Here is a 16,468-nt window from a genome sequence, read left to right on the forward strand (position 1 = left end):
TCCTCCTTCACACCCACACAAGTTATTTCATAACCTTCACTCCCCTCCTCTTTTATTCTCGTGTTCTTTCTTTTTTTACCTCAACAGTAAAATCACTCCATTATTCTTATCCAATCATATCTACCTCCATCAAGTCCACAATTGGATTTTCATATGCAACGGTCTTCTATGGAAGATGAAGACACACTGTACAGCAGTCATTAAGAGTGTTTCTGACCACTGAAGGTATCGCCTTGCTGTGGGAACATCAACATAATTCTCTTTGAATTGGAGCTTTTATTAGATTATTTCTCTATTCAAGTTGAGAGATAGCCTTGATATAAATGTTCAATAGAGCAAAAAGTGAAGCAGATTATCAGATTCCAGATTACTCTAGAAGTCTGATAAAGTCTGTTGCTTGTGATCCACCATAATCGCTGCAATTTATCAAACATAACCCGTTTTCATTAATTTGTTATGGCACGTGTCTTACAAATGGCATTAATGTGAAACCTTTAACTGAGGTAATTTCAAGAAATCACTTTGTCTGATTGTCATGCAGATTTATGCAGCAAGGTTGTCCACAATCTAATCATATCAGATTCCCCACAGGAGGAAACTGCGATGTGGGAATTAAGTTTCTACCATGTATTTATTAGTTTGAGCTGGAGCTAGAATGCCTTCAAACAATAATGAACTTATCATGATAACACAAAGTCCTCTGTAGCATGTGTAACATGGACCATGGTCACTAGACAAACACCTAAAATGTTTTAATCATACAAAGTGAAGGAAGTGTTGGGTTGTGAAAGCAGCCCTCAGGCTGGCTCCTCCCCCAATCAGTGCCAGCATATAAAAAGCACCTGTGGTCCTGGCCTCTCTCCTTTTTTGGCCCCTGTCCTGGCCCTGTGGTGGCTCATGGTGGTTTTCAGACATTTTCTCATTGTCCTGCCGACTACTTACCCCATATGTGAGGTGGTAAGTAGTCACGATCTTAATTTGTATTATTTTGCAGCATGGCATCTAATACTCGTTTTTTAATCAGTGCTTCTGCTTCTCAGCAGCCCACTGCTCCCAATAAGCTAGGGATGGGTTAAATGCAGAAGTTACATTTCATATATACTGTATATATGTACCTAATGTATATGACGACTATAATACAATTTCAATTAAATTTCAATATATCTTTTTAACTCTTCATCAGTCTCTAACTGCAGAAATGCTTGACAAAAACATCTTTACTCAAAATACACTTACTAACTTTAAAAAAAGAAAAAAAAGAAATGCACCTATTGCAATTTTCTTGACCAAATCCAATTTCCGTTTTTGTAAAAGCATGCCCTGCCGACTCAGATTTTTGCTGATTCCAGTCTTCTTTTTTAAGAACAAAGTCTTTGAAGCCTTGAAAGCAAGGCTCCTGACTAACATTTATTTAACAAAAAATAATAACCATCCCGCAATCAGTGTAAACCGTGATAAATTCTAAATTTATTTTGTTATTGTAACCTATAACAATTATTTGATTATTAAAAAAACTATTTAAATGAATACGAAATAAATATTGTATGTTCATTTAAATATTTGCTATAAGCTGCTTAGAGCTAGTGTTAGTAAATTAAACACGTCGTGTTACCCTCTCTAATTTAGATTTTATATTGCTGTGGAAACATCTCCTTCAAACAACTGTATCTATTCAAGTTTCTCGCCAACAAACTACATTTTACAAGATTTCATTGAAACACAACATTATAGCAGTATGATTGTTCCATTCTCCTTCTTTCTGAGAAGAACTTGAATGCATCATAATGAAAGCCAATGTATCCTCCGTTTTCGGTAATGAATTATAATGTAATAAGTGTCTGATTAAGTTAGTTGTTCCAAATGTTTTTAAGGTTGTTCTTCCACGGCTTATTTTGGACTGGTTATGGATCAGTTGTGAAAAACTGCAAGCTTTATGTCTCGTTCACTAAACATACTACTTTTTCCAAAATTTCAACCACTTGGAGGTTTAACAAATTCCATACGCGTAAAAAGACCATGAGTTGGGGCTGAAAGCTCTGGATAAGCTAATCAGATAATAATAAGATTTAATTGGCCAAACCACTATTCCATAATGTCAATAAAAAAAATGTCAAACTCAAATATCTTGGACCTACTCAACCAATATCAATCAAACAACACTTAATATATAGTGCATTACCGGTGGTATTACTCATACCAAAATAACAGCTGCAGAGAATCTCTATTGCACGTCCCATTTTCTCCAAATGGTAGCCTGCATCGACAAGCTAATAAAAACCCAACCTCAGCGTCGTATGGATTCTGTCATTCTTCTGTGGGACTTAAACGTTGCTAAGCCTATTAACACAACATTATTTAAGGATACATTTCAAAGCTATTGTTCCATTTCTGGATCATGGATTCTCCTCGTGCAGCTTGGTTTGTGCCAAATCTCTTTTATCCCCGATCCCACAGAGATGGGTTTTTTTGACTTGTTATGTGCTCTTTTGTCTCACGCTGGGAGTCCTTTCAGAGTTGAGTCGACTCGCTGTCAGGAGCTTCAATATGACGTCAGGCTCACAGAGGAAGTCAATTAACAGCAAAATCAATCAGCAGAGAGGCTGGAATAGAATGAGTGGTGGGAGGCTGATGCATCTTAAAAAAGCTTTCCTTATTATCTTAAATGAACCAAAAAGTAAAACTTTTGTGATGACTCTTATTTGCTGGTTCCTGAAGGTGGATGTTGAATTTAATCCATAGGCTAGCCAAGGTGCTATTTTAGAATAATCAAATCACATTGCTAGATGAAGAAGCAACATTATCTATTCCCACTTCACTATTCACCGCCAATAATTTGCCCTGATTATCGTGCAGGGTGGTCAAATCGTTAATGGACAGTTGACAGTTCAGTGGTATTTTTTTTCCTACCTTGGCAGCCATGACCATGGAGGAGCCTCCCCTGATGCCCAGGATGGGAATGTGTGTCTGGGCAGATATGAAGTCCAGGATCTGAGCGATGGCCTCCTGGTCCGTGTCATCTCCGAACACTACGCCTTGCAGAGAGTTCCTTGTCATTTGTGCGCAGATCCGATTGATGATGCTCTTTGGGTCGGTCTCATTCATGGTGACCACCTCGACTTTGGGAGGGTAAGGAATGTGGAGGAAGTCCTCTTTCTCAAGTCCAGCCCCCAGGGCTACGTCACTAGAGTTGCCCACCAGGATGACAGCTATACTGAGGGAGTTGATCAGTTTGGGATTGATTGGGGGAAGAGCCGGTAAGGCGGGAGAATATTGAGGAGGGATGACGACGCCCCTCTGGGTGCCGCCTCCCCTCTGGCTGCCTTGTCCCCCTGGGGCACCTCCAGGCCCCGTACCTGGACCTCCACCCCTGCGAGACTCGCAGACGGGCAGGAGGAGTATGGAGAGGAGGAGCAGAGAGAAGGACAAGGAGAGGAAGGGCGGGGTCAGCCGAGGCCGTGAATAAGGAAGGTGAGAGGACAAGTCTGGGGGAGGAGGAGGATGATGGGGGGAGGAGGAGGGGGAGACGAAGCGCTTGTCCTGAAGACGGGAGGGAGAAAGGTGGAGGCTGACAAGCATTGTGGAGGAGTGTGAATGCCGTCCCTGGAGGGAGAGAGGGAAATAGAGACAGAGAGATTATAAACAAGGATAAAGTGTAAAAATAAGAATCTCTATATCTGCCAACATTAGCATATCAGAGATATATGCATATAATATTGTACTATATGTTGTACTAAATAACAAGGAATTTCAGTGACTTAGAAAAAGTATCACAGTTTGTTCACCAGAGAGCACTGGGAACTAGGGTTGGTTAAGCATAAAAATGTGGTTTGATATTAGAGCCAACCACCGTCCCGGGTCGGTATACCCAAATTTACCACTAGGTGTCCCACTTCACTCGGCGGCCGCTCCCCAGTGGAACATAATGAGGCCGATTGACGCCATGAATGAGAGTGTAGCGACTCCTGCTGTGTTTACACGATACCTTGTCAATGTTTTTTGGCAAACCTCCTTTGTCGGCTTCAAATCCCAAATGTTGCCATATTGACGTAGTTTTGCTTTCTTTTGGGGTAATGCCTAAATTATAGTTTGCAGAAAAGCTTGCGTAAATGCCGATTCAGTTCAGCCACTGCGCATAAAGCCCCAAGGAAAAGCAACTGGCTTTAAAGCAAATTTTACACAGTGACCAAACCGTGGAATTACAACTTCCGATCCGCCACATGATGCTATGGGACCCATGAGGACTTTTTCCCATAGACTTACGTACATTAAGAGATGTCTGTAAATCAGTGGATATTTTTTTGAGGTTAACCAACTTCCCAGTACAAAGCTTTTTTAAGTTATTAGATCCTGAAAGTTGTTAAATGCACTAACAGCCCAATTTTTCCTAACAAGCGGAAGGCTGTGTCATCGCCGCCAAGATGGCGACCCCTAGAGCCGACAAACTTCACCTTCACAACAGTATGGGTGATGCCATGCCATGTCCATGATTTATACAGTCTATGACAGAGGCCGAGGCTGGACTAGAGACGGTGGTTAAAGGAAACGTTAGTGCGCTTGCTCTCTGGGACCAAAAACTTTCGCGTATGCCATAATCTATTCTATCCCTGCCTTCAAAGTCTCAAAAGACTAAAGAATTGAGCAGTTGCAAGCGCACAGAGAAGGTGGAGCTGGCGCTCGTTGTATATATATATGTCCAGAATTGTGGAACATTAACTGCCATATTAGCCATCAACAAATAACTGTGTAACAAGAATGTATTCAATCATTCATTTATTTTTCTTCCCATCTGATAATGTGGGTGACATTGGGTAGATCATGTTTCACCAGCTTTGAAAAAAAAATGTTCTCGCTGTTTGCTTCATGTTAATATGGATGACACTTACAAAGACAATTTTCCAAGTATCGGTATTAAAAAAAATACAGATGACTAAACCCCTTAATTGCCAAACCAAGTGACCCACATAGCTGGGTATCAAACCTCACACTGAAAGAGGTATGTAAGCTCTCATGCAGCATCAAGTGACAACGCCACATCCATTACACTGGGCTGTGACTTCCTTGCAGGAACCCTGTGGCACACATCAAAGACAGAGCGGGAAGGAGATAGTGAGTGTGTGTGTGTGTGTGTGTGTGTGTGTGTGTGTGTGTGTGTGTGTGTTTTGAGAGAGTCAGGACAGCATTGCGTGCATTTTGACAGATTGACAGCCGCACAGCTTCATGGACTAGCCGCCAGGCTAAGTGACCATTAGACACTCAGACCGGGCTCAACTGAGTCTCTCTCTCCCTCTCTCTCTCTCCTTTTTGTCTCTCCCCCCTCTCTCCCTCCCACACTCCTTTCATTGCTTTTCTCCTTTTTAACCTCCAAACTTGTTTTGCTCCCTCCAACGCTCTGAGATCCCTTTCGCTGCTCTTTGAAGTCAACTTCAGACGTATTATTTGCTATTATTGCTATTATCTACTGTCCCTTTATTAGTGTACATACAAAGAGTAGTGGAGTAGAGTTCAGAGGAGAACTAATAGAGGGAAAAAAAAAGGGAGAGGGAAAGGAGAGAGGCGGAGTGAAACATGTAAGCAGAGGGAGGTGACAGGCAGGGGAAACACAATTAGTCATAGCCTGATATGAAAATTGCGGTTTCTTGCTCTGCGTGTATGCGTGCGCCTGTATCGGGGAGGGGGGGACAAATTTGGGAATATTTTCTGCATAGATAAAGACGTGGAATCTTAATTTAGTGTATGTTCATGTCATATTATAAATGAAGCACGGAGGAGCACTTTAGGAGAGGGATAAACGAAGGGCAGAGCGAAAAGCCAGCTCCCCTTCTCCGCTCACACAACAACACCTTCGCTTATCTTTTATTCATCAAGCAGCGAGGAGCCGATCGAGTCGGCACCAAAAAACAAAAGTCCAAAGAAAACAAAGAAGAGAGAAGTTGTGAGAACTGAAATCTGACAGAGGTAGAAAACAGCAACAGAGAGCGAGGAGTAATGTGTGCAACAGGGCGAGCGGAGGGAGAAGAGGGCCGAGCAGTGAGTTTGATCTCCACACACACAAAAAACAACGTTTGCCTAAAAGGTCTAATTACCAGAGGTTTGTCAGGCTCAATTGCAGGTGCGCGTACTAATTGTAAACTAGCTGAATTTTCCGTGGGGGCACCACAGAGAAAGAGAGAGAGAGAGAGAGAGAGAGAGAGAGAGAGAGGAGGAGGAGGAGGAAACGAGTGGGAGGAAGGCAGCAGAGAAAAGAGAAGAGAGAAGTGGGGCGAGGGAGAGAATAAATAGAGACATACACAAAAGAGATGGAGGTGGAGGAAGGAACAGCAATAAGAAACCCAGAGGAAGGAGGGAGGGAGGTGTGGAAGAGCAACATGGCTGAAGACAGAAAGATGAAAAGAGGACATGATTAGCACAGGATGCAAAAAGAAGAGTCAAGAGTGGGGAGGAGGTTAAAGAAATCTAAAGGAGAGAGCAGGAAAACTAAGCAATGAAGAAGGAAATGATCTCAATACGATGTGTTGAGGAGGGAAAAAAAGGAAGGATATTCTGCTAAAGGGCTGGTGAATCTACTGAGAGGAGACACCGTGGGGGGAAACTATTAGAGAAGAATCTTTTTAAAATAATACAAGAAGTGTGACAGTGAACGAGGGGGGAGGGAGAGACAGAGGGAAAACGGCAGTGCTCGGTTTCCATAGTAACAATTCAAATATGCCTCCATACAACACCCTGATGGACAGCAAGATACACACAACTCGCAGTAATTCTTGCAGCACACTACATGCCCTCTCCTAATAATACACTATTTACTTTCATCACTCCATAAAATTAAACGCTAGTAAACACAAAATGAATAGCACAGACACACAAACACACACACTGGGTAAGTTAAAGCACTCCTGCAGATAGGGATGATCCACTGCTCCGCCTTTTAGTGTACCTCGCATTAAAAATGAATTCCCGAGAAGGGCTACAGGCAAATAAACAAAAATAACAGGATGGAGGGAGCATCCAAGGCTGCAAACAGTCTGAGCGGGAGCGGCTATCGCATCCACATCTCCACCGTCATTAACAGCCCCCAATTAATAACGTTTAAATGGAGGGTGTCAAGAGTGGATCATATACTCGCTGCATAATAGAACAAAAGTAAACAGTCTAACACTGCGCCAGCGGATCAAGAGTTGACACATGAATTTATATGCTCTCCGGTGTGCCCATTACAGCACTCACACAGCAATTACAATAACATGTGCAGCGCCGGAGAAAACATGGATGAGTGGCCCTGAACGGCCACACAAAACACCCACATGTGTGCATTGCTTGTATCCCAGTAATTTACAGCAGACGTGACTAAACGCCGGTGAAATGCCACACATGCGTGAACACCGAGCTGGCCGTGCAGATGGTTTTTAGTGTAAGGTTAAGCACCGTTTGGGTCAGACATCTGAGGCCTCCTGATGCGTATATATGGCTCCTGTTTTCTCAGTATGAGAGTGCCCTTACATGCGCAAACACACACACACACACACACACACACACACACACACACACACACACACACACACACACACACACACACAATCAGGTTCTTGCATACAGCGAGCTCTGGGTTGAGCCCGACCATGTCAGTCATATCCCACTTAACATTTACAAAGAGCATTGATCACGAAAGGCCGCCAAATGGCACGAGCCACCAATAGAATAACCAGAGCTGCTTGAGACGCATCACTGCACGCACTCACACTGGTGGAGTTCCAATCTGCCGATAAAACATTCTGCGTTGATCAATCGAGCCACAAGCCGCGTGACTTTCGATCAGCTCGGCCTCCGTGGTGACGGTGAACATGCATGGACTTTTAACAGTCAGATGAGTTTTTTTGCTGAATATTGCCGGGGGGGGATTTCAGACTACAGCTTTTGTACTGCAGAGCCTCGGAAAGCAGAAGCCGGAGAGAGACAAAATTAAAGTGGATCTGCCACACTATTTAAAACACACGTAGGCCATCATTATCAGGCTCTACTACATCCCCGGAGACTTGATGTGGTGGGCTGCGCTGTGTAGCGTTTGAGAGGCATTGTGGATAACATAAGCTGACAGGCATATCTATTAAGGAGCCCATTTACATTCGGTGGGTGGTCAGTTACAGGTGAAAGCAGCCCTGTTGTCATCTCCACCGAAGCACACACTACATCAGAAATGATTTATAAATAAAAATAAATCGTACTAAACAGTGCGCTTTAATAAACTGTAAGAAGGCACTACTGTAGCTATTTAATACATACAAGAGTTGAGTTTTCATTTCATTTAAAGGTCTAAATATCCCCTGAAGAGACAGCAGGTGACAATTTTTGTTAACTGTCAGCTCAAACATATCATCAATTATTCAAAAACGTACTTTATTTCACGAACAGAGACTGCTTTTCCAACATATCCATCCAACGTGTTTCCTATCCCAAACTTCTGTTCGTTATTGAAAAGGTGCAGCATGCAGGATTTGGAGACATCTAGCGGTGATGGTTCCGGAGTGCAACAAACTGAAATTTCCCTATCTAGAGCCAGTATTTGGTTTGTCCATTCTGGGCTACTGTAGAAACATGGCGGCCAGCATTCTGAAGAGGACCCGCTCTGTATGTAGATATAAACGGCTCATTTTGATGTAACAAAAACACGATTCCTATTTTCAGGTGATTTTACAATCGTATTCCAATTCTGGCAATAGTTCCCCATAAATGCTACACACTGTTCCTGAAAAAGAGTAAACAAGTGACAAAATAAGGGCATTATCTGGCGTTAGCATTGGATTTAGAATAATCCTGCAGAGTCCTGCAGAAATGAGTCAAAAAAACAGGAAATGAGTCAGCGTTTTTACACTTTTTACACCCTTTAAATCAATGGGTTTTTTAAATAAGCTCTCTGGTTAACACAAGCTTAAGAGATTTTAACGTTCTGTTCTATGATTAAAAAATACCTCAGGAATTCTCTTAAATTTTGAAGCTTTTACACTTTACGTCTTTAAAAAGGTGGTCGCTAACAAGTGGCTAGTCAGCCTTTACGGTCTCGTGCTCATGCTAACGTGATGTAGTTTGTTTGTAGCTTAATTTGAGTTCTTTACTTCTGCTGATTGCAATCAAGCTTTTACAAATCATAACAGTAGTGTTCATTTTTCTATGATTATCTTGCTGAAAAGAAATTGTTAGTATCATAAACTTGTGTTTGCCACAGAGCTTATTTTCTGCAATGATCCACAATTCAACAGGGAGATCCCATTGACTTTTTGTCGAGCGAACCGTGTGATGCTAACTTCTGGGGTTAGCCTACTTAAATACATCATCGTTGCAGCACTCTGTGGTATGTGGTCTTTATATTCAACATCTGTCCAGCTGAAGAGTCCTTTTTAAAAACACCTAAACTAACACAGCAACAAGTCGGCAACTGTCTCACACATCTCAGTGTCCAGAGAGGCCTTGAAAACACAGAAAGTAACTGTTGTTAAGATTGTGATGCAGGAGACCTTAGCGTCCAATATAAGGGAGCAGAGAAAAAGAAAATGATTTTTTAGATTAACATTTTGTCAACTTTTCCAAAGACAGCATCGTCTGGGTTCATGCAAAACATTCTGTTCTATCTGTAGCTTTGACAACAAGAGAGTTAAGCCCTCACTGCTTTTTGTTGTCTTATTCAATGGAGAATCTAAATACTGCCAGAGAACCGTCCTAATTCTGAAATAACCTGCACCACAAGACTGGTGATGTTTTTGATGAATGACGTTCAGCCTGTCGGAGCTGTGTGACATTGTGCTCAGGTAATCAGACATCATGCAGCTATAATGACTCCCCTGCAGGAGTGCTGGAAGTCAACACAAGTTCTATTTACATCCTCTGTAATTATTCAATTCACTCTCACAACATCCACTGTCACTGTGAGTTTCTGTCTACTCTGCTGTCATAGTCAGAATTGAATGAAAATGTACTATGTTGCTGTTGAACACGCGATCGCGTTAGAGTGATGCAATTGGTGTTATTCTATACTCTAATACACGTTCTTCTTAATATCAACAAATCCAATGAAAAGAAAAAGTGTTTAGTCCAAAAACAGCTCTGAAATATGATTCAGACTTTCAAAGGCTTATTAGGGCCGAAACACTACACAGTGATTCATAATACTCCTAGACAGAATTTTACAACTCAAGAAAGTTATCATTGCTGCAATTATTTTGTCTTCCATGGGATGATGTTGCGTTGCGGTCTGGCAAATCTTGCGCTAAACGGTCACCAAGCCCGTTTGTTCCAACTGAGGGAATAAATCTTGAAAAAAAAAACGCTCATGAGTATCTAGTTTTACTTCCAAAAAAAAAAGAAATTCCAAAAAAATAGTGAATTCCCCAAAACACATCGGCAGTTTTTAGCAAACGTTACTCAACCAGTAGAGTATTTGTTGGGGACTATTTTCAGCTGTGGATTAACAGACATTTGGTGGCCTTGTTAGTATTAACGGCAGCAGGATGGTTATTTTGAGATGGACTAGAAATAAACTCCCATTCTTATCATAGCGAGGGACCGCGTCACCAACTGCAACAGTGTGGCTTAATACGGTTTTAATCGTTTTTGTGTAACTAAAAGTCTATGGAACAGAGAAATACATTTGATCAGGCTTTTACTTTCGTTTTGGTCTTGTGGTCAAGCTGATTCTTTTGGACACTTAAATATTTTGTATTTAGTTACAAGGTGGGATGAGAGCGGCTGAGAAAAAAAAAGAGAGAAAGATGGAGATACTGTTATCTTATTAGCAGCAAAGCAGAGTAGGCAAATGAAAACAGATAGTCAGGGTAATATAAGATAGAACAAATACCCAACAGTGTGTACCGTGAGAGTATTATTGGAGTCTTTGAATAATCTTCTAATACAGTGTTCTCTATTGAATAATCTGTCACCTCGCTGCCATGTTGAAGGGCCAGGATGGCAGGGGGGAAAAAAATCACTAGTCTATTGAAGAGGGTCTTGGGTGTATTAAGTGCACTTTAGTGTGGTCAAGAATCCTCTGTCTGCTAATTGCACTTATAATGAGACGCACTATGGATCTCTGCTGTCTTACTGAGGCCGCCTCAGCTCTCTAAATAACATTATATGGTCTCTTCATCAGAGGCAAATAAACTGACTGAGACAGAGAGCGCACACACACACACACACACACACACACACACACACAAAACTGCCAGCGCACACGCACACACACCAGTGCAATACGTGCACACGCAAATACACACAACTGAACACGCACACTCAGAGGCATGGGGATGAAGAAAACGCCGGATTGAGGATAGAGCCATTCATCCTCAGGGGTCTTCATTACCTCATTGAAGCCATTAATTCCACTGAGGTTACGTCTCTCCTACTCTGGACTTAATTTAGCAGTGAAGTGACGTGTGTCCCCCCCCCTCGCAGCAATACGGGGGTCTTTTACAGCCCGGACCACCACTGCCCAGTGCATCATAGACAGATGTCTCGCATACAATATGTCCCAAGGTCTTAAGCCTGTTTTTTTTGTTTTCTCTTTTCTAAATGGTATCACAATGAGCCTGATGCATTATGTGCATTATGTTATCTGAAGCAGAGCGGTCTATGAAAAGTCGGCCTCACGCTCCTCTTCTATCAGTCCTCAGCCTATAATGTGTATTCTCACTGGCCTTTCTGAAAAGCTGAAACATGATACTGGAGTTTTCTATCCTCATTCTAAGCCAATTTGGTGTCTTCTGCTTTACCGGTGGCAGAATCTGAGCAGCTCCAGCTCTCTTGAGGTTTCGATAGCACGCCCACGGCGCCTTAGCCTCGTGGGAGTAGTTGTATTGAAAGACCTGCTAATCACTTTGTTTTATAATTCCTCTTAATCATCCGAGGCCTCACACCGACCCGAGACCTCATAGTCCCCCGCAAGGCGTCCTTACAGCTCTGCACCTGTAGCTGCACATGCCTGCAAGCGGGTCCTCTGTGCCAGGCCGTGCCGTTTTGTTGCATTAATAAGATTTATTTTATTTATTTGATCCTATGACATGACATGACAAAGCCTTTTTTTCAGCTGGTTACCAACCAAACGACATCCAGAAAATATCTGCTCAGACTTGGAGCCCAGTTCTCAGGGGTGAATAAAGACATCATCACAAGTAGGGTGACAACATGATGCTATTTCCCTGTTCTTAAAATGTGCTCTGTCCGCTTGGTAGGCATATTTTGTGTCCTGCAGAGTGTGCATGAAAAAAAGAAAAACAAAAGGAAATACAAATAAGGCATTTTTGTGATTTTGGGCCAGATTTGTTTTCTATTTGTGCATCAATGTCTTATACTATGTATCATTCTGTATAGAAGACATGGTGACCAACATAACCTGGCTTTAAGGACATATCTGCGGTGTTATATATTCCAATCGTTTAACTCTGAATCTGACAGGCAGCTACATGATTTTCCTTGGAGGACCTGGTTTGCACTCTCCTCTCCATTGGGCGAGCCAAGAATACAAGGCCCCATTATAATATAGCGTGGCTGTTTAAAAAGTGTGACGAGTAATGTTACCAGCTGAGCATTAATTATTAATAACTACCACACCTCTCTATTTATATTCCACTTTATCAACCCATTGTGTGCACGGCTTGATGTCTGAACAGACACAGAAAATGTGTTCAGTCACGCTATTAGTGACCTTGAGCATGTGACGAGAGCTGATTTCTGAAATGAAAAGTTTAAAAAGATTTCGGTCTTGTATACACTAGTATACTTTATATGTCAACCAATTCCTTCTTACATAAGTACTTTATTTATTTATTACTTGTTTATTTCACTTAAAAACGCTGTTTCATTGCTCATTTAACATTCAAGTCTGTAATGCGATAAAATACACTAAATTGAGCATTCATGGAGTTCATCAACTGGACAGGACCAACGTGTCTAAAGAGCATCTGGTTCTGGTTCTCTACTCTTCAACAAGTCTCTCAGATAATTAGCTGATGAAATCACTGAGCATCTCATTCATTATCTTCACAACCTCACAAGATTATACGCACAGTGGCTCTGATTTTCATTTAAATCTGAGTGGATCTACTGATACGCTACAAACCGCCTCCTCTAAAAGAGCTTATTAAACCTTAAGATTTGTTGCTGATAACTGGAGATGAATAACATGATACTTTTTCTTAGCAACAATCTCATTAAATTCTGTCAAGAGTTTGTTGTGATGATGCAACAACAAGGAGCTCAACTAATGTTAATAAGTAGATGATGTGTATAAATGTGGTTGTGCAAAATAAACACCACTGCAGATATAGCCCACTATATAGTGAGTTTGCCTCCGCCGGTCACTAACCGAGCACTATTATGTACCATCATGCATTGCGCTGAGGGAAAAATGGCAGACGGACGAGAGAGAGAGCAGCGTGATTGAGACAACTCCATGAGTTGAGGCGCGAAAATTATCTGTTTATTGTGAGCAGAGCGTAACAACACAAACGGCCTCAAAGTACTTTGTGTTTAATAATTTGGAAAAACACACTTATCGCCCCCATATTGGCAACAGCAGAGCCTTCCATTTCTTTCTCCTTCTGTTGTTACTTTTCACAATAAAAGCCCTAGACATATACACTGTATAAATACCAGAAACTTAAATTCACTTAGATATTAGTTAATAGGAAACTCAACAAAAAAAGATTACTATATGTGCAAAAATGAATGTCGGTATGTATTATGGATGGTCCACCAGCCGATGTTGATCTGGCATGTTTTCATTGTGCGATAGAAATTACGTAATTCACGGCACAGAAAAAACAACCCGAGTAGTGTCTGGAAGTGTTTTCTTCTTCTTATGAGCTCAATACATAGTCTGCTAGATAGGGAGTAGCGAATGAGTGAATGATTTCAGACACAGCCATTGTCACTGTAAAGAATTCAAAGCTGAGCTGTTGTATTTGGGTTGCATTAGATTTTACAGGTCAGGGTGAAATTATATTGCAGGCTAATATACATACATTCTTCACATAAACATCAAGTACTACACTGACAACTAAATTCAAATCAGACAAAAGCTCCAACAAATGATCGTTTTCATTACTGGTTGATCTGGTGTGTTTTTTTCTCGATTTCGGACATTACTGTCTAAAAGTCTGAAAACATTTTTGATGTGACATATTCAGTATTTTTTGCTTTGGTCTAACAAACAGTCCAAAACTGAAAGATATTCCATTTACAAGGATATCTAAATGGAGAAGCATGAACTAGGTGTTACTGGACACTTACGCTTGAAAAATGACTTTAATGATGAATTTTCTGATCATCTCAGCTCTACATCCAACCAGAAGCTGGAACATTTAGTATTTCAAGATCCAAACACACCGAATCCGACACAAATAAATCTCAGTAATATTAGCCTGCACACTGCCCTCCATGTGGCAGCAGAGCCCCAGAAGGATGGTTACACGTCCTCTTTTTCTCTTTCCTCACCTTACAATTTACCCCCCTGAGAGGTTTGCTCTAGCTTTCAGTCGCTGTCTCACTGATCACCTGGTCCTCTGCTACGTTAGAAAGAAGAAAAAAATCAGTGAGAACAGCAGCTCTTCCCCACTGAGCTTGTGTTGTTCCTTCTTGTTGGAGTCTATACCTGGAGGGGCTCCTGCTCGGCAGACGTCTACTCTCCAAACCCACCCCTAAGTCTCAAGTCACTGCTGATTAATTGACAAGTCGCCCCCACTGAGGGTCAAATGGAGACAGATTCATTGACAGCTGGAACGGGTCAGCTGCAAAAAGGTAGTGGAAAATCAACAAGACCCAATTCGATTTTAACATTAGAGTTTTTCTAATGGTTCCTTTACAAAAGATGGAAATGAAAACAGTAACTTTTCTCTTATTTCCAACTCGTAGTATCACTGTATTGCTGTTTACACAAATTAATTACTTTGCCAACAAGATCTGAACCTGTCAAGATGTCCTCCTCTTTAAAGCAAACTGCCTCTGTTGAGCAGTAGCACTACACACCCATTACTTCTTCTAAATATGCTTTGTTCTCCTTCTTTCTTTCAACATTTCCCTCTCGCTCTTTGAAAACATAATCATCATCTCATCATCCTTTCGAAGCAAAGATTTCTTTGGAGTCCTGATGTGAGAACAGCGTCATCAAGTATCTCATTCAGCTATCAAACCCCTCCATCAGTTCGTCTAATCTCCGCACCTCTACCCTTTTCCCAGCCAGTAGATCTTGTCTTTTTGTTCGGTCTCTTTCCTCCGTCTGAAGTATTATAGCAAAAAATAAGAGCTTCAAAAGGTCTCCCTTTGGCATGACGTGAAAAAGTGTGACGTTTTCTGATCAGATGTCTGCATGTGCCAGACCCAGACATTCTGATCGTGTTATTAGCGAACATTAACTGGGTGAACGGCAGATCCGTAGCTTCGTTTCCGCATCAGTGACTTATGTAGCAGTAGCTCCAAGTTTGCATTGTGTTCAGTTTAAGCGGAGAACGCACAAACAAGATATCAACGCAGACCGGTTGAACGCCTGCTGACTTCAGCAACAGAACGGCACACCGAGAAGCTGAGCAACGTGGGTAGAGGCGGCATCACAGCACTGGGCCCCCTTTTCTCTATTCTTAGCTCTTCCTCCTTCTCTCACAGTCACACATGACTAGGTATGGAAGAGGAGAGGTAGAAGAGACATCTTGAGTTTCTGTCTCCAACAGAAAAATGGAATGGCAGCTATACTCGGTTTACAGGTTATTAAACTATGGTCAGTCTGGACTGTTTTGGGGTTTTTTGAACTACCATTTATACTTCGAGGGCAATTAACATTACATCTCTAACCACCTGTTACAATTAAAAATTCACAATGTAAAGTATAAGTGCAACAGGCCGTGTCTTAGCTGGGGGCGTGCTCGCAAAATGAACTTGACCCCTTGCGTGCCCATGTTGCACACAATAAACCAGGGCAATCGTTTTTCACACACATGCATGTCAAGCAAGCTGATTGGTTGATCCAAAGCCTGAGAGCAGGTGTTCTTAACCTCTTGTAACTTAAGGTCCACATTCCATTGATAAAGAACTTCTGAGTACCACCTAAACTGGGCTGTAAATATGGCAATGTCAGCTTTAACTGTAATTAAGCTTAGTCTGAATTACCATTAAATTGTTTTTTCTGGCAGTAACTCTGCAGGCCCTCTAGATGGCGCTCTGCCAACCACCAGTGGGTAGTCAAGAATAGCTACTATAGATTACATATTTTTAGCTACAGCTGAGTTAATGTAATATTCCCTTTTTTCCTAGATTGTGTTGCGTGAATTATTTCCTAAAAAAAATCTGTAAATGCATGTATGATTGAGGCTTTTCTGAGACATTGTGTAACTACTTTGCACTTCTCCCCCCCCCCCCCCCCCTCTCTCTCTCTCTCTCTCTCTCTCTCTGAGTAAACAATAAACAGCACCAGGCTGTTCAGCACCTGTAATCCTTCAAC

At 41.7% G+C, this 16,468-nt stretch overlaps 1 protein-coding gene across 10 annotated transcripts in view; it reads right to left on the minus strand.

Annotated features, from left to right (window-relative positions):
- grin2bb (glutamate receptor, ionotropic, N-methyl D-aspartate 2B, genome duplicate b) overlaps window positions 1-16,468 on the minus strand; it is a 93,602-nt gene that overhangs the window by 67,911 nt on the left and 9,223 nt on the right. For all 10 annotated transcript variants that reach the window (XM_068726628.1, XM_068726626.1, XM_068726627.1 and 7 more), the window contains one exon: window positions 2,908-3,600. In XM_068726628.1, coding sequence (XP_068582729.1) covers window positions 2,908-3,600 — 693 coding nt within the window. The remainder of the gene's footprint in view (window positions 1-2,907; window positions 3,601-16,468) is intronic.

Source organism: Cebidichthys violaceus, unplaced genomic scaffold, assembly GCF_023349555.1.
Source record: "Cebidichthys violaceus isolate CVI_PGR_0920_01 unplaced genomic scaffold, fCebVio1.0.p SCAF_4, whole genome shotgun sequence".
In the NCBI taxonomy this organism is placed as follows: Eukaryota; Metazoa; Chordata; class Actinopteri; order Perciformes; family Stichaeidae; genus Cebidichthys; species Cebidichthys violaceus.